The 19,604-nt window shown below is 39.9% G+C and overlaps 3 protein-coding genes across 5 annotated transcripts; 1 reads left to right on the forward strand and 2 right to left on the reverse strand.

Moving 5' to 3' along the window:
* Positions 1 to 311: 311 nt before the first annotated feature.
* Positions 312 to 7,070, reverse strand: selenop2 (selenoprotein P2). The gene is made up of 5 exons (XM_010744629.3): positions 6,988 to 7,070; positions 6,030 to 6,288; positions 4,830 to 5,042; positions 4,350 to 4,458; positions 312 to 2,438 (listed from the first exon to the last, which is right to left on the reverse strand). The coding sequence occupies exons 1-5, from the start codon at positions 7,016 to 7,018 to the stop codon at positions 2,103 to 2,105; spliced, it is 948 nt and encodes a 315-aa protein (XP_010742931.3). The 5' UTR covers positions 7,019 to 7,070; the 3' UTR covers positions 312 to 2,102.
* Positions 7,071 to 8,705: 1,635 nt separating this feature from the next.
* si:ch73-382f3.1 (52 kDa repressor of the inhibitor of the protein kinase) lies at positions 8,706 to 13,399 on the reverse strand. 3 transcript variants are annotated; one of them, XM_027283328.1, is made up of 5 exons: positions 13,247 to 13,399; positions 12,819 to 12,994; positions 11,098 to 11,257; positions 9,898 to 10,073; positions 8,706 to 9,816 (listed from the first exon to the last, which is right to left on the reverse strand). In XM_027283328.1, exons 1-5 carry the CDS (start codon positions 13,287 to 13,289, stop codon positions 9,436 to 9,438), a joined length of 936 nt encoding a protein of 311 aa, XP_027139129.1. In that variant the 5' UTR covers positions 13,290 to 13,399; the 3' UTR covers positions 8,706 to 9,435. The 3 variants fall into 3 exon arrangements, with proteins under 3 accessions (XP_027139129.1, XP_010742933.1, XP_027139130.1); XM_010744631.3 differs by lacking the exon at positions 13,247 to 13,399 and adding an exon at positions 13,105 to 13,240; XM_027283329.1 differs by lacking the exon at positions 13,247 to 13,399 and having other exon boundaries at positions 12,819 to 13,240.
* Positions 13,400 to 13,453: 54 nt separating this feature from the next.
* Positions 13,454 to 18,797, forward strand: toe1 (target of EGR1, exonuclease). Its single transcript, XM_010744632.3, has 9 exons — positions 13,454 to 13,586; positions 13,699 to 13,842; positions 13,976 to 14,016; positions 15,244 to 15,340; positions 15,558 to 15,716; positions 15,856 to 15,969; positions 16,541 to 16,689; positions 16,981 to 17,143; positions 17,283 to 18,797. Exons 1-9 carry the CDS (start codon positions 13,560 to 13,562, stop codon positions 18,039 to 18,041), a joined length of 1,653 nt encoding a protein of 550 aa, XP_010742934.1. The 5' UTR covers positions 13,454 to 13,559; the 3' UTR covers positions 18,042 to 18,797.
* Positions 18,798 to 19,604: the final 807 nt, after the last annotated feature.

The raw sequence follows: 19,604 nt of genomic DNA on the forward strand, positions 1-19,604 counted from the left end.
TCAAATAGAAAACAACAAGGAATGAATTCAAACAAAAATACTGAGTTGATATGAAAAATAGAAATTTCCCATTTGTTTAAACATACTAATAAATAATAATAATAATCAATGATCTATGATTGTGTAATAATTATTTACATTCAGCAGGGAATGGATTGAAATGTATTCATTACAATTAATCGAAATTAAATATTGTTCTTTCTTAGGAATAACAACCTTATTAATCAAGCAATTCACTTTAAAGAAATTTTATGCACAGCTGAAACAACTCAAGCAAAGATGATCACAAATGTCACTGAAACTTCTACTGTGGTCTGTTCAAATATTTAGTATGGAGACTTTTTTTTAATCAAAATCAAAAAGTCAAAATTATACACTAAATCAAGCAGAAAGAAGCTGGTTATAGTGCACACTTTCCAGTAGACCTACATTTTCAGTGATACACAGTTGATTTCAAGCCAGAAGTGTTCTCTTGAGGGACTGTACTTTCTTTGATACTGTAGATACAAAGCATCCAGTCCTGAGAAAAGTGGAATACGTCACAGGTATTCTTCATCTGCTTTGGATAGCCAAACTCAAACTCAAAAAATCAATGTGTAGGTCAAGCGTAGCTGGACAGAGCAAGTCCTATAATGCCTTCAAGTTCTGTGACAACTCATTAACAATTCCAATGTTACTTGGGCTGTCACTTCAGCTCCGGATCACAAGAATAACTACCATGAACTGTTCATATTCAAGTCTAAAATTGTTTTTTTTTTAATGAATAATAATTGTAGGCATGTCACATCATTAGATGATAGAACAGTTCATTGAATTCTGCTGAAGAGACAAAGGTATTTTCTCATTTAATGTTTTGATGATGTGATTGAGAGCGTTAATCCAAAAATCTGCCATAGGTGTGAATTTATGCAGCCTTCTCTATGTACAGTATCTTCAGTCACAGACCTTAGACCTTGCTACTTGTTTCTTGTATTTGAACTGTAGTTCCACTTTCTTTCTTTCTTTTCTTCTTTTGCCTCTTCTGATTTTCTTATAGGCTGCTGCTTTATAACTGCCCATGATGCCAGACTGCAGCACTAATTTGTAGGCTGCATATGTGAGTTTATGGCATCTGCAGACTGCAGGGCTTATTGCTTCCAGTCAATAAATAGTTTGAGCATGTAATCCCCCGTAAAAACACAATTTATCATTTTTACACTTTGGTTAATTATAAGCAGATTTTGTTACCTTTGGACAGAATTGGACTAGTTGTTTTCTTTCCCATCTTCATAGACTAAGAACCGGCTGTTGGCTATAGCTACATCTTTAAAGTGGCATACATTTTCTCATCTAACAAAGATTTTTGGTTCAAAGAGGGGAAATTAACCTTCCATCATCACGTACATGAACTGTATTGGTGCAAGTTTAATGATTTTAAAGACAGCTTGAAAGAAACATTTAAAAAATGTATTTTTTTAAAATGGTGAACAGGTACATTCAGGTAATACTCGATAAGTAGTGAAGTAACAAAGTTTCAAATCTACAGCAAATATGAAAAATTGTTAAATGGAACAATATACCATATGTTAACTCAGTGATGTAAATTATACTTCACTACAAGTTCAATTGCACTTTCCAAAATGCTTTTCAGTTCAAATGAATCAAGTACCACACTTAAAACTCTTGAAGCTCTTTTGGTAATCTTTCAGATCCTGCATGAACCAGGATTAAGAGAAGCAGAAACTGAGCATGAAGAAAAATGTTTGCACAGTAATGTGACTGAGATTTGCTCAGCAGCCATGTACAGCATCCTCTGACTCTGCCTGGGTGACAGTAACCATCAGTCCATCCATTCTCTCCACACACATCCATCTATAGCCTCCTGCAGGCAGGTTTTACACCATAGACTTCATTAATGGAAGAAGACCGGGTAGGACTGGCTACTTTAGCCACACAGAGGTGTGAGGAGTGGACACGCTAACAGAGAAATGACAATCAAATTGCTGTTTAAACACATTAAAGTGCTCAGTGAACTGCTGTATGTTCTGTCAACAAAGTAAAAATATTAATACTAATTAAACCTGCCCTAACTAGACAAAGTAGCAAGCTGCTGTTGGGACTAACTATTGACTGGTATGGTTGTAGTGGTGGTGGTTGTGATGGTTGTGGTTGTGGTGGTGGTTGTGATGAGAATGAGGAGAATTGGTATCATCACTGTTTGAGTCAGTTGTGGGTATTGGTGTTGCTGTTGGTGGTGGTGATGATGACTGAAATGAAAATGAATTATTGTGACTGGTATGATGGGGGTTGTGGTGGTTGTGGTGGTTGTGGTGGTGATGAGAATGAGGACGATCTGGAACATCAGTGTCCAAGTCAGGTATTGCAGCTGTCTGGCTGACATTAAACTGCGTTGTCTCGTTTGTTGAAGTGGTGATTTTGCTACTTGATAAAGTAGAAGCCTGGAAAAGATGAAACACATGTAATTAGATCACAGTAACTAAAACATTACCTCTTTAGTGATCACCTTACAGTGCTTTTTCATCCTTAATTTAGTTACCTCACTGTTCACGGTTAGCCTTGTCCTAATTCTTTTGTATTTACCAATCATTTATAGTGCTTTTGATGATTTTGTTAATCATCTCAGTGTCTTAGATATTCCATAATCATGACATTAGCCCGTCACTCAGTGTAGCTTCAAGGTTAGCCTGATTTACACATCTTGAGTAATGTTAGGCTGCTATACATCTAGTTTTATTTTGCTGTTTAGCCGTCATTCTCGATACCGGCGCTCCCTAACTTTAAAAAAGTTTGTTTGAGATTTTTGCAAATTTATTAAAACAAAAAAAACTAAGAAATCACTTTCTTTACATCCATTGGAGTCCACATGATTTGGAAAGGCACACACGTGTCTATATAAGGTCCCACAGTTAACAGTGCATGTCACACCACAAAACAAGCATGAAGTCGAAGGAACTGTCTGTAGACCTCTGAGACAGGATTGTCTCGAGGCACAGATCTGGGGAAAGGTACAGAAAAAATTCTGCTGCTTTAAAGGTCCCAATGAGCACAGTGGCCTCCATCATGCGTAAATGGAATAAGTTTGTGGGGATGTTTTTCAGCGACAGGAACTGGGAGACTAGTCAGGATTGAGGGAAAGATAAATGCAGCAATGTACAGAGACTTCCTGGGAGAAAACCTTCTCCAGAGTGCTCTTGACCTCAGACTGGGGCGACGATTCATCCTTCAACAGGACAACGACCCTAAGCACACAGCCAAGATATCAAAGGAGTGGCTTCAGGACAACTCTGTAAATGTCCTAGAGTGGCCCAGCCAGAGCCCAGACTTGAATCCCATTGAACATCTCTGGAGGGATCTGAAAATGGCCCCATCCAACCCGATGGAGCTCGAGAGGTTCTGTAAAGAGGAATGTGCAAAACTGGCCAAAGATAGGTGTGCCAAGCTTGTGGCTTCATATTCCAAAAGACTCGAGGCTGATAATTGCTGCTAAAGGTGCCACAACAAAGTATTGAGCAAAGTCTGTGAATACTTATGTACATATTATATTTTCGTTCTTTATTTCTAATAAATTTGCAAACATGTAAAAAAAACTTTGAATGTTGTCATTATGGGGTATTGTGTGTAGAAATGTGGAAAACGTGAAGCGCTGTGAATACTTTCCATATGCACTGTATGTCACTCAACCACTGCTCACTCTTTTTCTCTCTCTCTTATCTATTCTATCTCTCTATCAGACACAAACCAAAAGAAACTCCTTGGTGTCTTCATTTTGCAGCACAGACTGAGTCAGTCAGTCAGGTGCTATAGGTATATTTGTCAGTATGTTTGTTTCTGGCTCGCCAGCATTAGCTAGCAAACCTTCTTTTTCCCAAGATTTGTGTCCGAGGGGAGACTAAATTGGTAAAAGCAAGGTTTACGGGGAACAAAGAACACATTTTCTTGCTGTTGCCTTTTTAAAATATTTATTTTTATTAATTAAAAGACACTGAGGTGATTAAAGAAATGATCAAAAAGGCTAAAACCACTCTATACAAAAACTATTAACGTACAAAGCTAGCTGATCTATGAAAAAGCAAGGTGATCAATAAAAAACAAGCTCCGTGCAGTAAAGTGCAGATTGTGTGAGAATTCCCTGTGGTTTGTCACTAAGAGGGATCACTTTCATGTTCTACTTTGCCATTTGATCCACTGGTATTCGTGCAGTTTTAACTCAAAGTGGAATTTTATTCCTTTTGAATAAGTCAGTAAATCATAAACACAGAATTTCTGTTGTGAAGAAACATCTCTTACTATTCACAGCCACTTACGTATGTGTGCAAGCATTTCCGTGTGTGTGTTTTGTGATTACTCACAGAGCAATTGCAGATGTTTTTATGATAAGTGGCTCTGATTGCAGCCTCTATGTAGGGGGAGTGCAGGAAACTGTAAGGTAGCACTATATGGAAGGTGAGCAGACCACACCTGGAGAGGAAAGAGAGAATCACGATCTAGACGGAAATCACTGTAATTTCATCGGCTCTTTTCTTTCACAATACGATGCATAAACAAATTATATAGTTCTGGATTCTAAGATTTGTTGAACACCTTGGCAGGCTCTTTCAAAGTACATTTCTTTGTGTATCACTGCATGTTGTTCATGAAAGATAAAAACATAAAAAGGATGACCTTTATCTTAGATCCAGAAACACATTTTAAATGTGTTAAAATGGAGCAAAGTCATGACACGAGACCCTAAAGCCTGACAAGCTAAGGCTGCTGGATTTGCATTCTCATCAAAGAGCTAACACATAACATAAAAATAATCTAAATGTCCAAGTGGTGGCTTGCCTTACCTATCATAGACCAAGAAGTCATCTTTGTCACCATCCAAAGCCTCCCACACGTCATCTTGAAAGGGAGACTGCTGGTACACAGGAATACCAGGGGGCGCTCTCCTCTTCAGCTCCCAGTACATGGCTCTGGAATGAGCATCTCGCTCATTTACTATCATAAATGACACGTCTGACATGTTGCTGCGGTTCAGCTTGGCACGCAAGCCTCCGAGGCTACAGAGGAACAGACAGAAACACCAACTCTTATTGAAAATCAATGCACAAGGGCTTCTTAAAGGCATTATCCACAGCACCAATTATGTTTTGCAAATATGGTTTTGCCAATCAATTGGTTTGCCCAGTCATATTGAAGGAACTGCCTTGAATATGATTCTTTATAGCTATGACTTCGACTTAATGTGAAATATGCATTTAAACTTAAAACGTAAACCCTTGTGGGGTCTTTAGGGGCATATCCACGCTCCAGACCTTTAACATGCAAACATTTAACACAATATACAGCATGTGCTCTTCTTGAATGAATATGGTAGGATATGAGATTATCATTAAAAGTTGTAACAGTCTAACCCAAGAATGCTAATGGAAAAGCAGCATGTGGGTAGTGCCACAAACTGACAACCTACAGCATCATATTTATATTGAATTAAGCCAATAAGTTTGCATTAAGGCACCTGCCACAAATATCAAAGTAAGAAATGAATGCACATAACAACATAACACAAGATTTTCTACAATCCTCGATTTTGACAGGTAGCATTGTCACCTCTGCCTAGTAGAAAGAACAATTTGACATTTTTTGAAATCTCACATGAAGTCATGTACAGAGTAATGTGTTAGCCACACAAGTGTTGTAAACTTGTAAAATATTTATTATTAAGAAGAACTTAACCACCAACAATTTTAACATTTTGACTTCTCATAGTAGAAAAGGCACTGGAAGATCACTCTGTCATGACTTAATGGAACGCTTGAATAGAACATTGAACTGGCAATACCAGCACCTGAAACTGAAGCAACTAAATGGAATGACTAAATTATTCATACCTGTTCTCTGTGTCCAATTGTGACTTTAAAGACGTTAAAATGTCTGCACCTTTAAAAGATATTTTCAACAAGGATCTTACTAACTGAATCTGCCCTCTGACAGTTTTTACCCTCTGCATATCACTGATATATGCCTATATCTGTGAAGTCTCTTACTTGGAGGCCTGAGTGAGACAGAACTGTCAGCTGGCCTTGAGTAGCGCCACCACAACCACATTCCCCAGCAGCTCTGCCATGGGTGCATGTCCCTTTATGGTCCAGTGGGGGGCGGGTTTGCAGATCCTGGAGGCATCATTGTCACCCTCCACTAGTAGACTGGCTTGTGAGGCCCACAACAGACCTGGCATGGCCATGTACAGCCACAGTGTTGAGAGAGAATGCATTGTCCCTCCCTGGCTGGCTGGACTGAATCCACCTGATGAGAAAGACATGCAGTAATCCACATTACTTTGACCAAAAGGCACTTTTGTCACACAAGTGCTACATGTAGCCTTTTTGAACCAAATGTTGAGACATGCATATAATAAAATCTGAAACAGGGATTAAGGAAAGAAGTTCTGAAAACATATGAAGTCAGTCTAATTATGATGCAGTCTGTAACTACAGTGAAGGACAGCACATGCAGGCAGTCTAGGTTAAAGACAGATTCTATCTTTGGCAGGTTTCTCTGCCCTTAACCAAATGGCCAGACAGTCTGATCCCCAAATAATTAAGAATGTAAACCCTCATTGTCTTATCACACGTGGAGATAATCTGCAGTTATTATAAGGGTAACCTGCCAACAAACTGAAGAATGAAAGGCAAAGACCGAGAGGCTGACAAAAACAAAGAGACTCTGGGAGGGAGATACAGCCTCAGTGACATCCAAAACTTGTAGGCCTAATGTCTGCATAAACATGAATGTGCTTTTCTACTTTAAATTTGAGATATTACCACAGTGGTTACAAACTGAATTAATCTAAAAGTTAATTTAACAAAGTTAAAAATGAATTATTCTGAAAGTAGGAGACACAATTATATTTTGAAAAGATCAAATACAATTGGTTAACATATTTCATAATCTACTTTTCAAAATAAAAGCTCTATAGTAACAAGCCCAAAAAGAAACCCTTACCTCTGTCCTCCCACAGTCCTGTGACCCACATAAACAGACAGTTAAACGCCTGCTGTTTTTAAAGCCTGTGGGGATGATTAAGCACTTCCCCCAAATCAAACAGAAGAGAGGGAGGGAGAGATAGAACCACTGTGTACACTGACATGTACTAGTGTGTAATCTTAAATGCATCAACTAAAACATAAACATGCACACACCTAACGAAACATGATAGAACCCTTGATATCAAAGGACTTTAATTTAACTTTAATTTAACAGTATCTTGCTGTTGTATCTCACCACCACCTACATTCTCAGAGGTCCCCAACTAGATTCAAACAGAGTGTCACAAGTCAACTACCCCAGTTACTTTCTTCATTCTGACAGATAACCAAGGGCTATAGAGCAGCAGTGTTTTCCATCACGGTGTTCACATGCTGCAATTATCAGTTTAGGCTTTTATCCGCATGACTTTTCATGTTTGTAATTGTCATGTCAGCAGTTCTAGGGTTGTTCAGTTGCTCTGTTGGTCATTTGGTCCACCACAGCTCTCCACACACACCCTGACTTTTCCTCTAGCACCACCATGAGGCTGACATTTTTGATTTTAAGTGAATGTTTTGCTGACTCTTGAATGGATTGTCATTACATTTGATGTGGATATATCTCTCTGTGTGGGTGAACAGTGATAACTTTGAACTGGTGGTCCTCTAGCTTCGTTATCAGATTGAATTTTTTTTTACTTGCCCCAGTTTATGAAAAATGCCTGCAAAACTTATGACATTTCTATTTGCATACATTATTATTAAGTATTAAGCTCAAAGCACCGCCGTCCATAGAGAGCTATGGACGGTAGACTCAGAGTTTTGTTTTGATATTGATCTCATGACTAATATTTGCTTTTCGATGTGTGAGTCAGGCTTTTGACTGTGTAGAGGTGAATGCCATCCTATGACAAACAAAACCATGGTTCCACTTTTGTAAAGGGTAAGCAGCCAGAATCAATGACAAAAATGGCACAAGAGGGTCGAAGTGACACTCTTACTGCAAAGCGTTGTAATGTTGTCAAAGAAACAGTAGAGTAGTTCATAAATGCATTGGGTAGTCTTCACAGATTTATCCTGTATCATTTTCTCCACCTAAATGTTGTCTTTATATTGCACTTCTGCTTAGGTAACAGCAAAATAAATATTTAATCTCTCATGTGAGGGATTTGCTCAAAGTCCAACATGGGCCAAAGTAAACAGCATTCTTGGTTTTATGTAGGGTAAAGATAACTCGCACAGGAACAACACATATCGCTTGACAAGCCAGTGTGAGTGTTTAGTGTCTGTAACATATTAAAGGACACCTGAGGTTAGTTTTTACTGGAAGATTCAAAGCTTTCATTTCAGTTCCAATGTAAACAGTATAACATGAATGTGAGCTGCCACATATGTAGACCTACGTGCACTATGCAGGGAAATGTCATTCTCTCTCCCACATTACATGATGAATTCTTTACTTCATTTTCTCAGTGTCAGTGTTTTGGATCTTGAATGTCATGACTTATTGTGACAAGCCTGGTCTTCTGTTTGATACCATCTGTGGTAACAAATGTGAAGACTTCCAAGACAAGGCTTTACTTTCATACTACACAATTTATTACCAATACATTATTTTTTTAGACCTTTCTGGAGACTGTGAGGGTTTAAATATGATCAAAGTAGGCTACATAAATAAATAAAATTGAATTTAAATGATTTGCAATAGATGTTTATTCAAACAGCACAATTCGAGACTAAACATGTTCAGAGGAATTTTCATCCCAGTTGGGTGCTACAGCTTCTCGCACGTGTGCACGCACACACACGCACGCACACGCACGCACACACACACACACACACACACACACACACACACACACACACACACACCACGAAATGATAAATATTTTAGGTGAATTTTAACAAAAATAAAGCTTGCATAATGTACAGAAAACAGTTTATAGTGTGAGATATTTACATGACACAGTAGTCCTCATATCAGAATACTCAAGCTACCTAACCTTTTTAAGTATTTAGGATACTCAAATGTATCCTAAATACTTACCAGGGTTTTATTGTGCATGTAAAAGTCAGTGGAACGCTCAAGCAGCAAATTAAACAGGCTTTGTGCAAATTAGGTCTACACTTAACACACAATCCCAGACTCTCATCTCTCTCCTCACACGTGGCAGCACATACTGCAGCTCAGAAACACCATAAGCACAAACCTAGGCTGGCTGCTGTCCCAGCATCGCAATTAAGTTGGGCAAAGCCATGTCTCAGTGGTGCAGATCAAACACGACCAGGTGACAATTCAAATGAGGCAGCTCACAATCTCTGTCAGGCGAGGCATACATTTATATTGATGCTTAAGTCTTTCATAGATCCATCTTCTGCACATGCGTCCCTTGGTTCAAGTCAATAAGTCATGCAGACTGTCCAATCAGGACAAAACACCAATCAGTTCCTCCTCATCATTGTCCCCAACACCTGTAGGACTGTCACAGGTGGCCATGAGCCCGAGGCTAAGCTCTTCCAGCTCCTCGCAGCTCATGTCAGTCGTCACCATGATCTTAGTCTCCAGGCGGTTACATAGAGTCCTGTAGGAGGGCAAAGGGTATCCTAGCTCTCTTAAGTACTCGTAGCCTTTTGTACCAACTGCACAGCGAATCTTTCGGGCCTTCATGATGGTCTCTGGAGACCAGACGGCACGACGGGAGCGTTTTGTGAGGGACAAAGCGCGAATCTGGTCCTCGTACAGAAAGTTCTGGAGACCCTTCTCGATCCGGTCGAGCCGATACAGGCGCTTCTTCATCTCCTCTGCCTCAAAGTCAAAGAAGAAGATGGATTTTAGAGATATTTATTGAAAATTCATACTTAAAATTTCTCCATTTGTGCATCTTACCTCCTTTTGTAGCCTTGCAGTGTGCTGCATCTCCTGCTCCAGCTGTTTCTTGAGGAGCTGACACTGTGTGCAGGGCTGCTGGTCCTCAGCAGTCCTCTCTGCATCCTCCTCCTCCAGGCCGGGCAGAGGGGTGCGTCTGGCATAACCATGGTCCCCAAAGTTCAGCTCCTTTTCCACTACACACACACAAAGCATAATTAACTCATGCTGTATTTCCCCAAATGAAATCTGGTGCATTTACATGTGCGTGAACTTACAGGCATTATGTGCTTTGGTATTGTTAATATGGTAAATTAGCTAAGGATAAAACCACTAAACAAACAGCATATTTTTTTCACAAATACCTGTTTAAACCCCATGAAGGACACAGAGCAAGCTATTGTAAATACGGCATTTTACACTATTTGTAGTTATTCACAATCCACAATAAAACAAAATATAACTGATTACATTCATTTAGTTATATTTCTGGCCCCTGCAATTAAAAAGATGTATACAACCACAACATCTTCCTAAGTACCACATTTTGGATTTTATTAACTTAATGGGTAGCACAAAGTGTAAAAGGCACACAGACGCTGTGTGTAAAACCATGTTAGCTGTGTTCACCCTAAGCTCACATCTGCAACCATAAAGAATACAGTGAGCAGCTAACCAACCAAGAATCGAGGAGGTGCAGTCCACCTCATCACAGATGAGTGATCCTCGTCACTCATCTGTGACACACAAAGTCACTTTAAGCAAGCAGCAATACCTACAGCACACAGCAAAACCACAGCCTAAGTACCGGAGTCAATGAGTAAAGCTAGTCAAGTAGCTATTATGGGACTCCTGGACTTCTGTGGGAACTCACTTGTATGTATCAATAACAGCAATAGTTATGTTTAAGAAAAAAATGCAACTTCTAGACTGTTGGATATGCTATATGCAGTAATATTATTTTTTCTATATATATTATATTGCACATGGCTACTTTTTAATTCAAATCATGCAGCAAAAGTTTCACACCTGTATGATACACGATGTTCAGTTCTATGGCTCAACAACAACAGGGTGTACTGAAACCAACCAACCAGAGAGAGCAACATCTGGAGCAAGGCTTGTTTTAAGGTTACAGGAACTATGACAAGTACGCCCATCTGCCACATCTGATAATGCAAAACAAATATTAAAGAACTGCTCATCTACACATAAAGTTACCTGGTTCAGGTTTCATGGGCAGCAAAATGTATGGAGTGGTGACTGCAGGGTAAGGAGGCTCTCCGATACTGAACAGAGTGGGGATGGCATTAGGCTTAAGCTTCTTTCCTCCGGCTGGAGACCTCGCTATCTCCTCAAATTGGCTCTGTTCAAAATGGTCCTTAGAGAATCAAAAGAGGAATACACATACATTATATCCAACTACCAAAACACAAGACGCAACATTCATACAGTGATTGCGTTCCGACATGGCAGAAGGAAAGGAGTATTACAGAGCAACAATCAACTGAACTCATGAGAGAAATTACCATTAAAGAAGAAACACTTTATTTTGGATTGCATGGTCCTTATTATAACTCTGGGTCTTTTTCTTTTAGACCACGGGTGTCCAAACTACGTCCCATGGTCTATTTTTAATTGTCCCGTGGCAAATTTTGAGACTAGGCGGAGGTACTGTCTTCAAAGAGGCAGCTTCTGAAGAATCAACATCAGATTCCCCCCATACCCAACTTCTACCAGTGCTTGGAAAAGGCAAAAGTTTCCTCTGATGAGACGCCATGCAAAAAGAATGACGAGTCGGTTTGGCTCAACGTACATACGCAAGCAAAGATTTTCTCTGATGACTCTGAACAAAAGCAGATTGAGAAACAAAAATGACCGACAGCCACCTCTACGATATCCTTCGCATTTCAACCACTAAACTTAGACCTGACCTGTCAGCCATCCGTCAGTCCAAAGCACAGCGTCACTGTTTCCACTGAGCGCAACGCCTTTTTCTGTTAGAGTGACTTAAAAACTTATTACTGCATTCATGTGTTTATAAGCCCAATTACTTCATAAATCCAATCAATTTAAGTTGATAACATTTTCTAACAAACATTACCTGATGTGTTAACGAGCCCCATAACTTAATTGCATAACAAACTTGAAATATGCCCATCCCCTCTTTCATACAGGGCTATGAAGAGCGATCCCCATCCTGAATAAGAGACTGAACATAAGGCTGCTGTTCTGAGAATGAGCTGCCAAGCCTTGATGTAACTAAATAAATGGAAAGCTGTAATGTAGGCTGTCGTTTTTTTCTTTTTTTCTTTTTTGGCATATTTAATTGTCAAACATAATTCAGCTACATTTGATTTTGCTAACTTAAATACACTTGAGCAGGGGTCTTCAACCAGGGGTCTGTGACCCCTTGGGGGTCCACAGAGGGATTGCAGGGGGTCCGGCAATTAATAATTGACAATTTTCACTAAAATAATTTGTGAGAATTAAAAAATATATAACAAATCATAATTAGTAAACTGCGAGCATTAATATGCAATAATACGCTACCTTTGACAAAAAACTATTTACAAAATAAATTATTCCATTATGCATGAACTTTTTTATCAATCATAAACACATAAAGGCTAATGACTCAGTATATAAATAGGCTGAAATAAAAGGTGAATAAAGTAAATATAAAAGTTATTACAGGCCAGGCTTAAAATGTGACCCATTTTTAAAAATGAATGGTGTCTGTTCTTTTTGTCTCTCATCCAAGGGGTCCTCGGGCTGAAAAAGACCCTGCACTAGAGGTGAGTGATATATTTTTCTGTATGTGTCCCTCAGTGAAAAAAGTTTGGACACCTCTGCTTACACTAACGCATTTTCCCTGTATGACTGCTTAATGAGCCTCGGCTGGGACTCGAACACACACTGCGCTCTCTGTGCAGACTCACCTGACACAGTCTGGAGTGAGGAGTTGGCTCGAAGTCACGTCGACAGTTCACCACCCATTTCTTCTTGCGGACCGGGTCTTTGGGGAACCTGAACAGCTGTTTACCGATGCTGGTTGAGTTGGAGCAGTTGGGAGCGGAGCAGCCTCCCATAGCCGCAGCTTCAACAAACAGCAGAGCTAAATTTAGTGAACGACAGGGAAAGTTAGCTTGGCTGGCAGGGAAGCTCAGCAGAGTATTTGAATCATTACTTTACACTAACAACTGAAAAAAACAATAACAAAGTTACATTAGCATTAAGCGTTAACCCGCGGAAACCAGAGTGCTGTCATACAGACTTTTGCATCGTATTTACGTGCAGAATTTAAAAAAATAGTTCATGAGCGATAAAATGCTTCTGACTTAGTTTGAGCCAAAATGGCGCACTTCACCTCGACAGTTAATTACAGTGACGTATTGTTTATACGCGTCCATCGTAAACGCCTGCTCTAAATTTGTATTCGAAAGCAAAAAGTAAAACAGAGAGGAGACATTAAAACTCAAAGAACACACGCTATCGATTTTTAAACCAGTGTCCGTGTATTTAGAGTTCAAACTCTGATTTAGATGCAGTGTCTTTTAATTTGCGCTCAGGCAATACTCCGACTACTATTAGTTTTTTTTGTCACAGGACCCCGAGAAGCACGTTGACATGTTTACGGTGCGGACAGACTACACGGCATCGACCGGAACACGTACGGATAAATGAACCTCTGTCTAAACAGTGACCAGGTGTGTGAAAATAACAAACAAGCACAGAGCAGCTGGTGATGGAGAGCACTGCAGTGTGATTAACGTGGACTAAACCAAAGATACTCTGTAACTAAGCCAGCTGATCTCCTAGGTAACCACTTTCTGCACACTTGAGACAAACATGGCATGTTCACTGGTCGTCCCCGTTATTGATGTCCAGAATAATAATTTCAAAGAGCTTTGGCCTGCTATGGTGCTGGCCATGAAGACGTCTTCATTCATTGCACTGGACACGGTAAGTCCAATCTATGTGTCTGCACTTGACTTAATACTAACGCTCCATCTCCTCTCAGTACCTCACATGTTACTGTTTTGTTACGTGATTTGACCAGGTATGAAAGTAACAGGCTGTCCTCGTGTTGTTTTAGGAGCTGAGTGGTCTTGGAAACAGGAAGTCCTTGCTGGCTGAGTGAGTATGAGTGATGTGTCGTTAGTGAACGAGTCGCCTCTGAGAACCGATTCTTCGTAGCGAACGACAAGTAGTGGTGTGTCGTTCGTGAACCTGTCGTTCAATTTGAACTAATATTTTATATGACTCGGGAGTAGTCTCAGTGAGTGATAGGTTTATTTTCATGCAGTACACTTCCTCACCACATGGCAGCTACATAAGCTCAGTCAGGACAGGAAACAGTTATGATTAGTTCACAACTCAACGACATGTCTTCAAGTTTGAGTCTCTCGTTCATGTCTCACATGACCGGCAGCTGAGCCACACAGCTGTGTGACAAGCAGTACGCAAAGCAGTTCATTTATATGGATCGTTCTTTCGTTCATTTGTCACATTTACGTCACCCACAAGAAGGCCACAGCGCTGCACTGGTGAATGAACGAATGACTCAAAAAAAGACTAGTTCAGTTTACCGTACGAGAGTAAGTGATCCAATTCAGTAAAAACACTCGAACTTCCCAGCACTAATGACAAGCGCTCCCATCGTGAAGAGACAAATCTTCAGCCGCTCCTGCTCAGAATCCATGCAGGCAGAGACGGGACTTTATTTTGATGATGGGAACACCATGGGGGGCCAATCACATGCTACGATCATACTTTCAGAATCAAAATCAGAAATACTTTAATAGTCCCAGGGGGAAATTATGTGGAAAGGCCTCGAGCGTAGTGGTACAGGCCAGGTACAAACACAGAGCGATAGAGAGGGTAAAGACAAAGTGAAGAAATTAGTGAAAACTGAAAAAACAGCAGCATCTGGCTGCATTTCAGTGATATTGGAGACTGCAAGTAAGTGCAAAATTTGTCAGAGCAGGATCAACAACAAACCTGTACAGATTAAAAAAAAATCATAAAAACAAACATTTTATGAAAACACTGAATGAAAAATTGCATATTAGCACACAAACCATTCATAATTGCTAAATTAGGCCAATATAGAAGGCTATGAGATGAAGAGTTCGAAATGAAGAGCCATTTGAGAGCCGGCTCTTCTTTGGGAGCCCGAGCCAAAAAAGACAGATCTTTGAAAAGAGCTGAACTTCCCATCGTTATTTAGTGTTACTTATCCTAACACACTTAATAAAATATATTGACAGTTGACAGTGCAAAATATGTATTTTTGAGTCAGTATCATGCCTGATCTTACTGCCTGTTAGTGTGTTTTCTGTAACCCTCACTGTCACGTTTCAGATCTATAGAAGACCGGTACAAAGCCATATGCCATGCAGCTCGATCCCGCTCCATCCTCTCTCTGGGATTTGCCTGTTATAAGAAACTGGACAACAAGGTACAATAAAATGATTGCTTCCCCAGTTGCATTAGACTTGTGGACACAATTATCAATATACCTTTTGTCCTATTCTGTATATGAAATGATTATGTTATATTTCTAATAAGCACACACTGGTGTAAAAAAGCCAGTCACATTTGTATGTATGATCTGTTTTCCACACAAATATCACATTTGATGTATTTTGATTATGTATCTTCCCCTACTTCCCCAGGCTCCAGACACATACCTGGTCCAGGTGTATAACCTGACCCTGTTGTGTTCAGAGGAGTACATCATAGAGCCCCAGTCAGTCCAGTTCCTGGTGCAGCATGGATTTGACTTCAACAAGCAGTACGCTTCTGGAATCCCCTATTGCAAGGGCAATGATAAGGTGATGATCATTATGTGCTGCTCTGTGGTCTGCTGTGTGCTTGATCCTTGTCCAGACCCACTGTGTTCTCTATTGTATGTCATTTTACTCCTCTGCAGTTGGTCCTTAGATGTTGTTTGTTTCTCTACATCTTTTTTAGGGAGGATCAGACGACAGAGGAGTCCACATCCGGGCCTTATTCACTGAACTGCTGCGTGCTAAGAAACCTCTGGTGCTCCACAACGGCCTTATCGACATGGCCTTCCTTTACCAGGTACCATTAAGTTATTAGGTTTGCTGTTCAGCTTAATTCTTGTCCCGTTATGTTCATTGTATTTTATGAATTTCACATATTCAGTCAGAAATACTGTCTCAGGTTAAAATTGCATCCTTGGGCAAGATACTGAACCCCAAATTGCTCCTGAAGGCTGCGCCATCAGTGCATGAATGGGTGAATGAGATATGTACTGTAAAGTGCTTTGAGTAGTCGGAAGACTAGAAAGGCGCTATATAAGTACAGTCCTTTTACCATTTAGATAAATATCTTTTAGTTTTGATCTGTTGGTCGGACAAAACAAACATTTAATGGTGTCACCAACTTGGGAAAATGTGATGGACAATGTTTTAGAAATGAAACAAAATATGCAGATTTCTTGCTGGTGAAATAAATTTCCATTCCAGCACTAACTGGTATCTAGTTATTAAGCAAGTTAATAATTCACCAATACAGATCAAAGCTTTATAATATAATTCAAACTGAAACAAACAGCGTACCTTCATCTCAGCATGCTGCACTTATTTAATGACATTTCTTGAATGAAATCAATTTTGTCTTTTTCTACCAGAGCTTTTATGCTCATCTGCCCGAGCGCTTAGCCACCTTCACAGCTGACCTGTCTGAGATGTTTCCTGCTGGCATATATGACACTAAATATGTCACTGAATTTGAACTCCGGCTCACTGCCTCCTATCTGGAGTATGCCTATAAGAAATGGTGAGTATTGGCTCCTAGACACACACAGTAGAAATACACCAACAGTATTTTCTAGACATGCTCACTTACTACATACAAGTGCTCATCAGTGTCTGGACCACCTACATAAAGTTGGTCTAGAGAATAGAGAATTCATTCCTCTTTTATTGAAACTATTTTAACAGAATGAGGTTTCCACTGCTGTGTCTGTCGGTTTCTATACTGGAACACCTCAGAGTGCATTATTGTGTTGATGTTTAATGACATCACGATGTCTCTCAGTTTGCTCATATAATCTCCTCCTCCTTCCAGTAAGCTGGATAACAGTCGCAGTATGACCTCTAAAGGGACAGGGCCTCACGTTCATCTAGAGTTCTGTCAGTATGCCGGTCACATGTCCAGCTATGTGGACTACAGATCGTGTCCAGTTGTAGCTTCTACAGAGGGACAGACTGACATCTGCCAGCGCTTTTCTGTGAGTCAACTTTTTTTTTTATGACTTTGTTACCCAGTTGAAGTTTTATTAAGACTCTTAGGCTGGAGTGAAATGATACGCTATGTGTTTACCTTTATTAACTTCCTTGTCTTTCTGTTACTGCGTGTTTGTGTGACAGGCATTTGGCTGGTGTCCAAATGGTGCCCAGTGTCCATTATCCCATGACACTGACCTGATCATCCTCCAGGATGAGAAAGGCGGGGGGGAGAAGAGAAAAAAGAGGAAGAGACAGAGAGATAAGAAGAAAGGTGGAGGCAAGGCAGCGGAGGAGTCTTCCGTCTTTGAGGGGGCCCCCGAAAATAAAAGATCCCACATGGAGGTGGATCTGGAAGAAACACCAGATGACCAGCAAAAGGCTGAGTCATGCTTAGAAAGTGGACTTCTAACAGACAATGATGGAAACACCCAACAGAATGAAGGAGAAAATATGAAAACAGACAACGACGGGAACGGAGTGTGTGAAGACAGCACGGACTTCAGGAAATCCTTCACAACTGATGACGACACAAACGCAAAAAGAGACACAAAGAATGGTGTAGAAATGAGAGCAGAAGACGAGAAAGAAAAGTTGACTGACCACCAGTCTAAGATTGATGATCAGAAGAAGAAGGCTGATGCAGGAACGCACCGGGCCGGGTTTGATGCCTTCATGACAGGATACATCTTTGCGTGTGCCCTCACCAAAAAGGATGGAGCGGGAAGTGAAGAGGAGAAGGACCACCAGAAGGAGAAAGAACAGTCGTGGCTTCCTACATGTGTCAATAAGGTCTACCTCAGTGGCAAGGCAGCTCCTCTTAATGTGGTTAAAAGCACCTTCTCCAAATCGTCCAAGGCCCATGTGCACAAGATGGAGATAGTATGGGGAGGGAGAGTGTAGCGTGCCTGCTTGCATACAGCAGCTCAATGATAGCATATACATGTGCACGCTGACAGTTTTTTGTGCAGCGTGGCTTCATGGGTAATACTGTCAGCCCACCAGTTTGGTTAAAACAGCTACTTGATGAATAGTTGTGACATTTGTACAGACATTCATGGACGATGAACACTGATTTTGTTGATCCCAAGATTTTTCCTCTACCATCATCATAAGGTTAATTTTTATTTTTTAGGCAACTAAGTTGACAACTATTGGATATATTGCTATGAAACTTGGTAGAGTTTATGTGCGCAGTCGAAGTGAATGCAAAACAGGACATTCGAGTCAACTGGAGCTGGACTTTGTGTTTAGTACTGAATTTTAACAAGTCAGCACGTTAAAATAAAATCAGCTTCGTTGCTATGCTGTCGTTATCAGTTAAACCCACATTTCAGTTGACTTTTAAAGAACAGGAGGGAAAAAATGGTCAGTTTATGCCAACATGTCTGATAGTGTATACAATCTCACCGATCAAAATATTTTCATCCATGTTGCTGCTTCTTTCTCCTCCTGTATTTTTTATTTCTTTTGTGGATTTTTGATTTTACTTATCAAATTACAAAAATAAACATCATGACATCAGAGACTTGACATATGTAAAACAAACAATGTGGAGCCATCTGTTTTCATTTAGTGAACTAGATTAGATACACATTTCACATTTTCTAACATGACCTGTTTCTGAAGTTACCTTTGGAAAATAAACATATTCTCTTAGTTTGTAATTTCTTTTGTCTTCATTTCGTTTTCTGGGGTTATCTAGAGGAATAACCTGAAGAGGCGAAGGTGGTTGGAGCTGCAAATTATGCTGTAGAATTGCTGTGTGGACAGATAGGCTGTGTGAAGGTGCTTAGACACAGCACTGTGATGTTTAATAGATATAATGTTCACCATGTTGGTGTGTAGATGAATAAGTTCCAAATGAGGATATGCACACACAGATGTGAACCTATAACCAGCATACATTTCCACACATCAGTATGAATCTATGCACGCATTTCCCTGCCACACACACTTGTAATTGTAGCATATGACAGAATAAGGACAGTAATATGCTTTGAAAAGCCCGTTTGTGTATAAAAGAGGCTGTTTTCAGAGTATTGTTTGCATGAGGCTAAATAAAATCACCACTAGCCTGACAGCGTTGTTACCAAGCAGCAACATCCATGACTGGGAAATGAGGCCAATGTGGAAATGACAAAAACTGCATTACCCACAGGAAGGGGAAGAACAATTAAATCCAGAATCCATAAATATATTTTCATGTTTTTTATCATTTGCTAATTCTCCCTTTATACAAATCTATTTTGATATGTTATGATTTATTATCTATACATTTGTTAGATGTCTCATGCTGTTGTTAGCATGTTCTGATAGTTTGTCCACTTTTATCATTTGTTATCCCATTTTTTTCCAATGTTATTATAGAACTTCTCTTTTCACATCATCCTTCTGCCTTTATCTGATTGCTCTCTAACAGATATTTTACATTAAAAAGCATTGTTCTTAAATTGTTGTACTTGT

The sequence above is a fragment of the Larimichthys crocea genome, chromosome X, assembly GCF_000972845.2.
Source record: "Larimichthys crocea isolate SSNF chromosome X, L_crocea_2.0, whole genome shotgun sequence".
Taxonomy (NCBI): domain Eukaryota; kingdom Metazoa; phylum Chordata; class Actinopteri; family Sciaenidae; genus Larimichthys; species Larimichthys crocea.

Bases quoted from the DNA above. Each gene is read 5' to 3' on its own strand.
- si:ch73-382f3.1 (XM_027283328.1), bottom strand. From the start codon at position 13,289: ATGGACGCGTATAAACAATACGTCACTGTAATTAACTGTCGAG. The intron at 11,258-12,818 runs GTGAGTCTGCAC...TGATTCTCTAAG, and splicing joins CTCACTCCAGACTGTGTCAG to GACCATTTTGAACAGAGCCA. The intron at 10,074-11,097 runs GTAACTTTATGT...GTGTGTGTGTAG, and splicing joins GCCCATGAAACCTGAACCAG to TGGAAAAGGAGCTGAACTTT.
- toe1 (XM_010744632.3), top strand. From the start codon at position 13,560: ATGAACCTCTGTCTAAACAGTGACCAG. The intron at 15,341-15,557 runs GTACAATAAAAT...CTACTTCCCCAG, and splicing joins ATAAGAAACTGGACAACAAG to GCTCCAGACACATACCTGGT. The intron at 15,970-16,540 runs GTACCATTAAGT...TTTTTCTACCAG, and splicing joins ACATGGCCTTCCTTTACCAG to AGCTTTTATGCTCATCTGCC.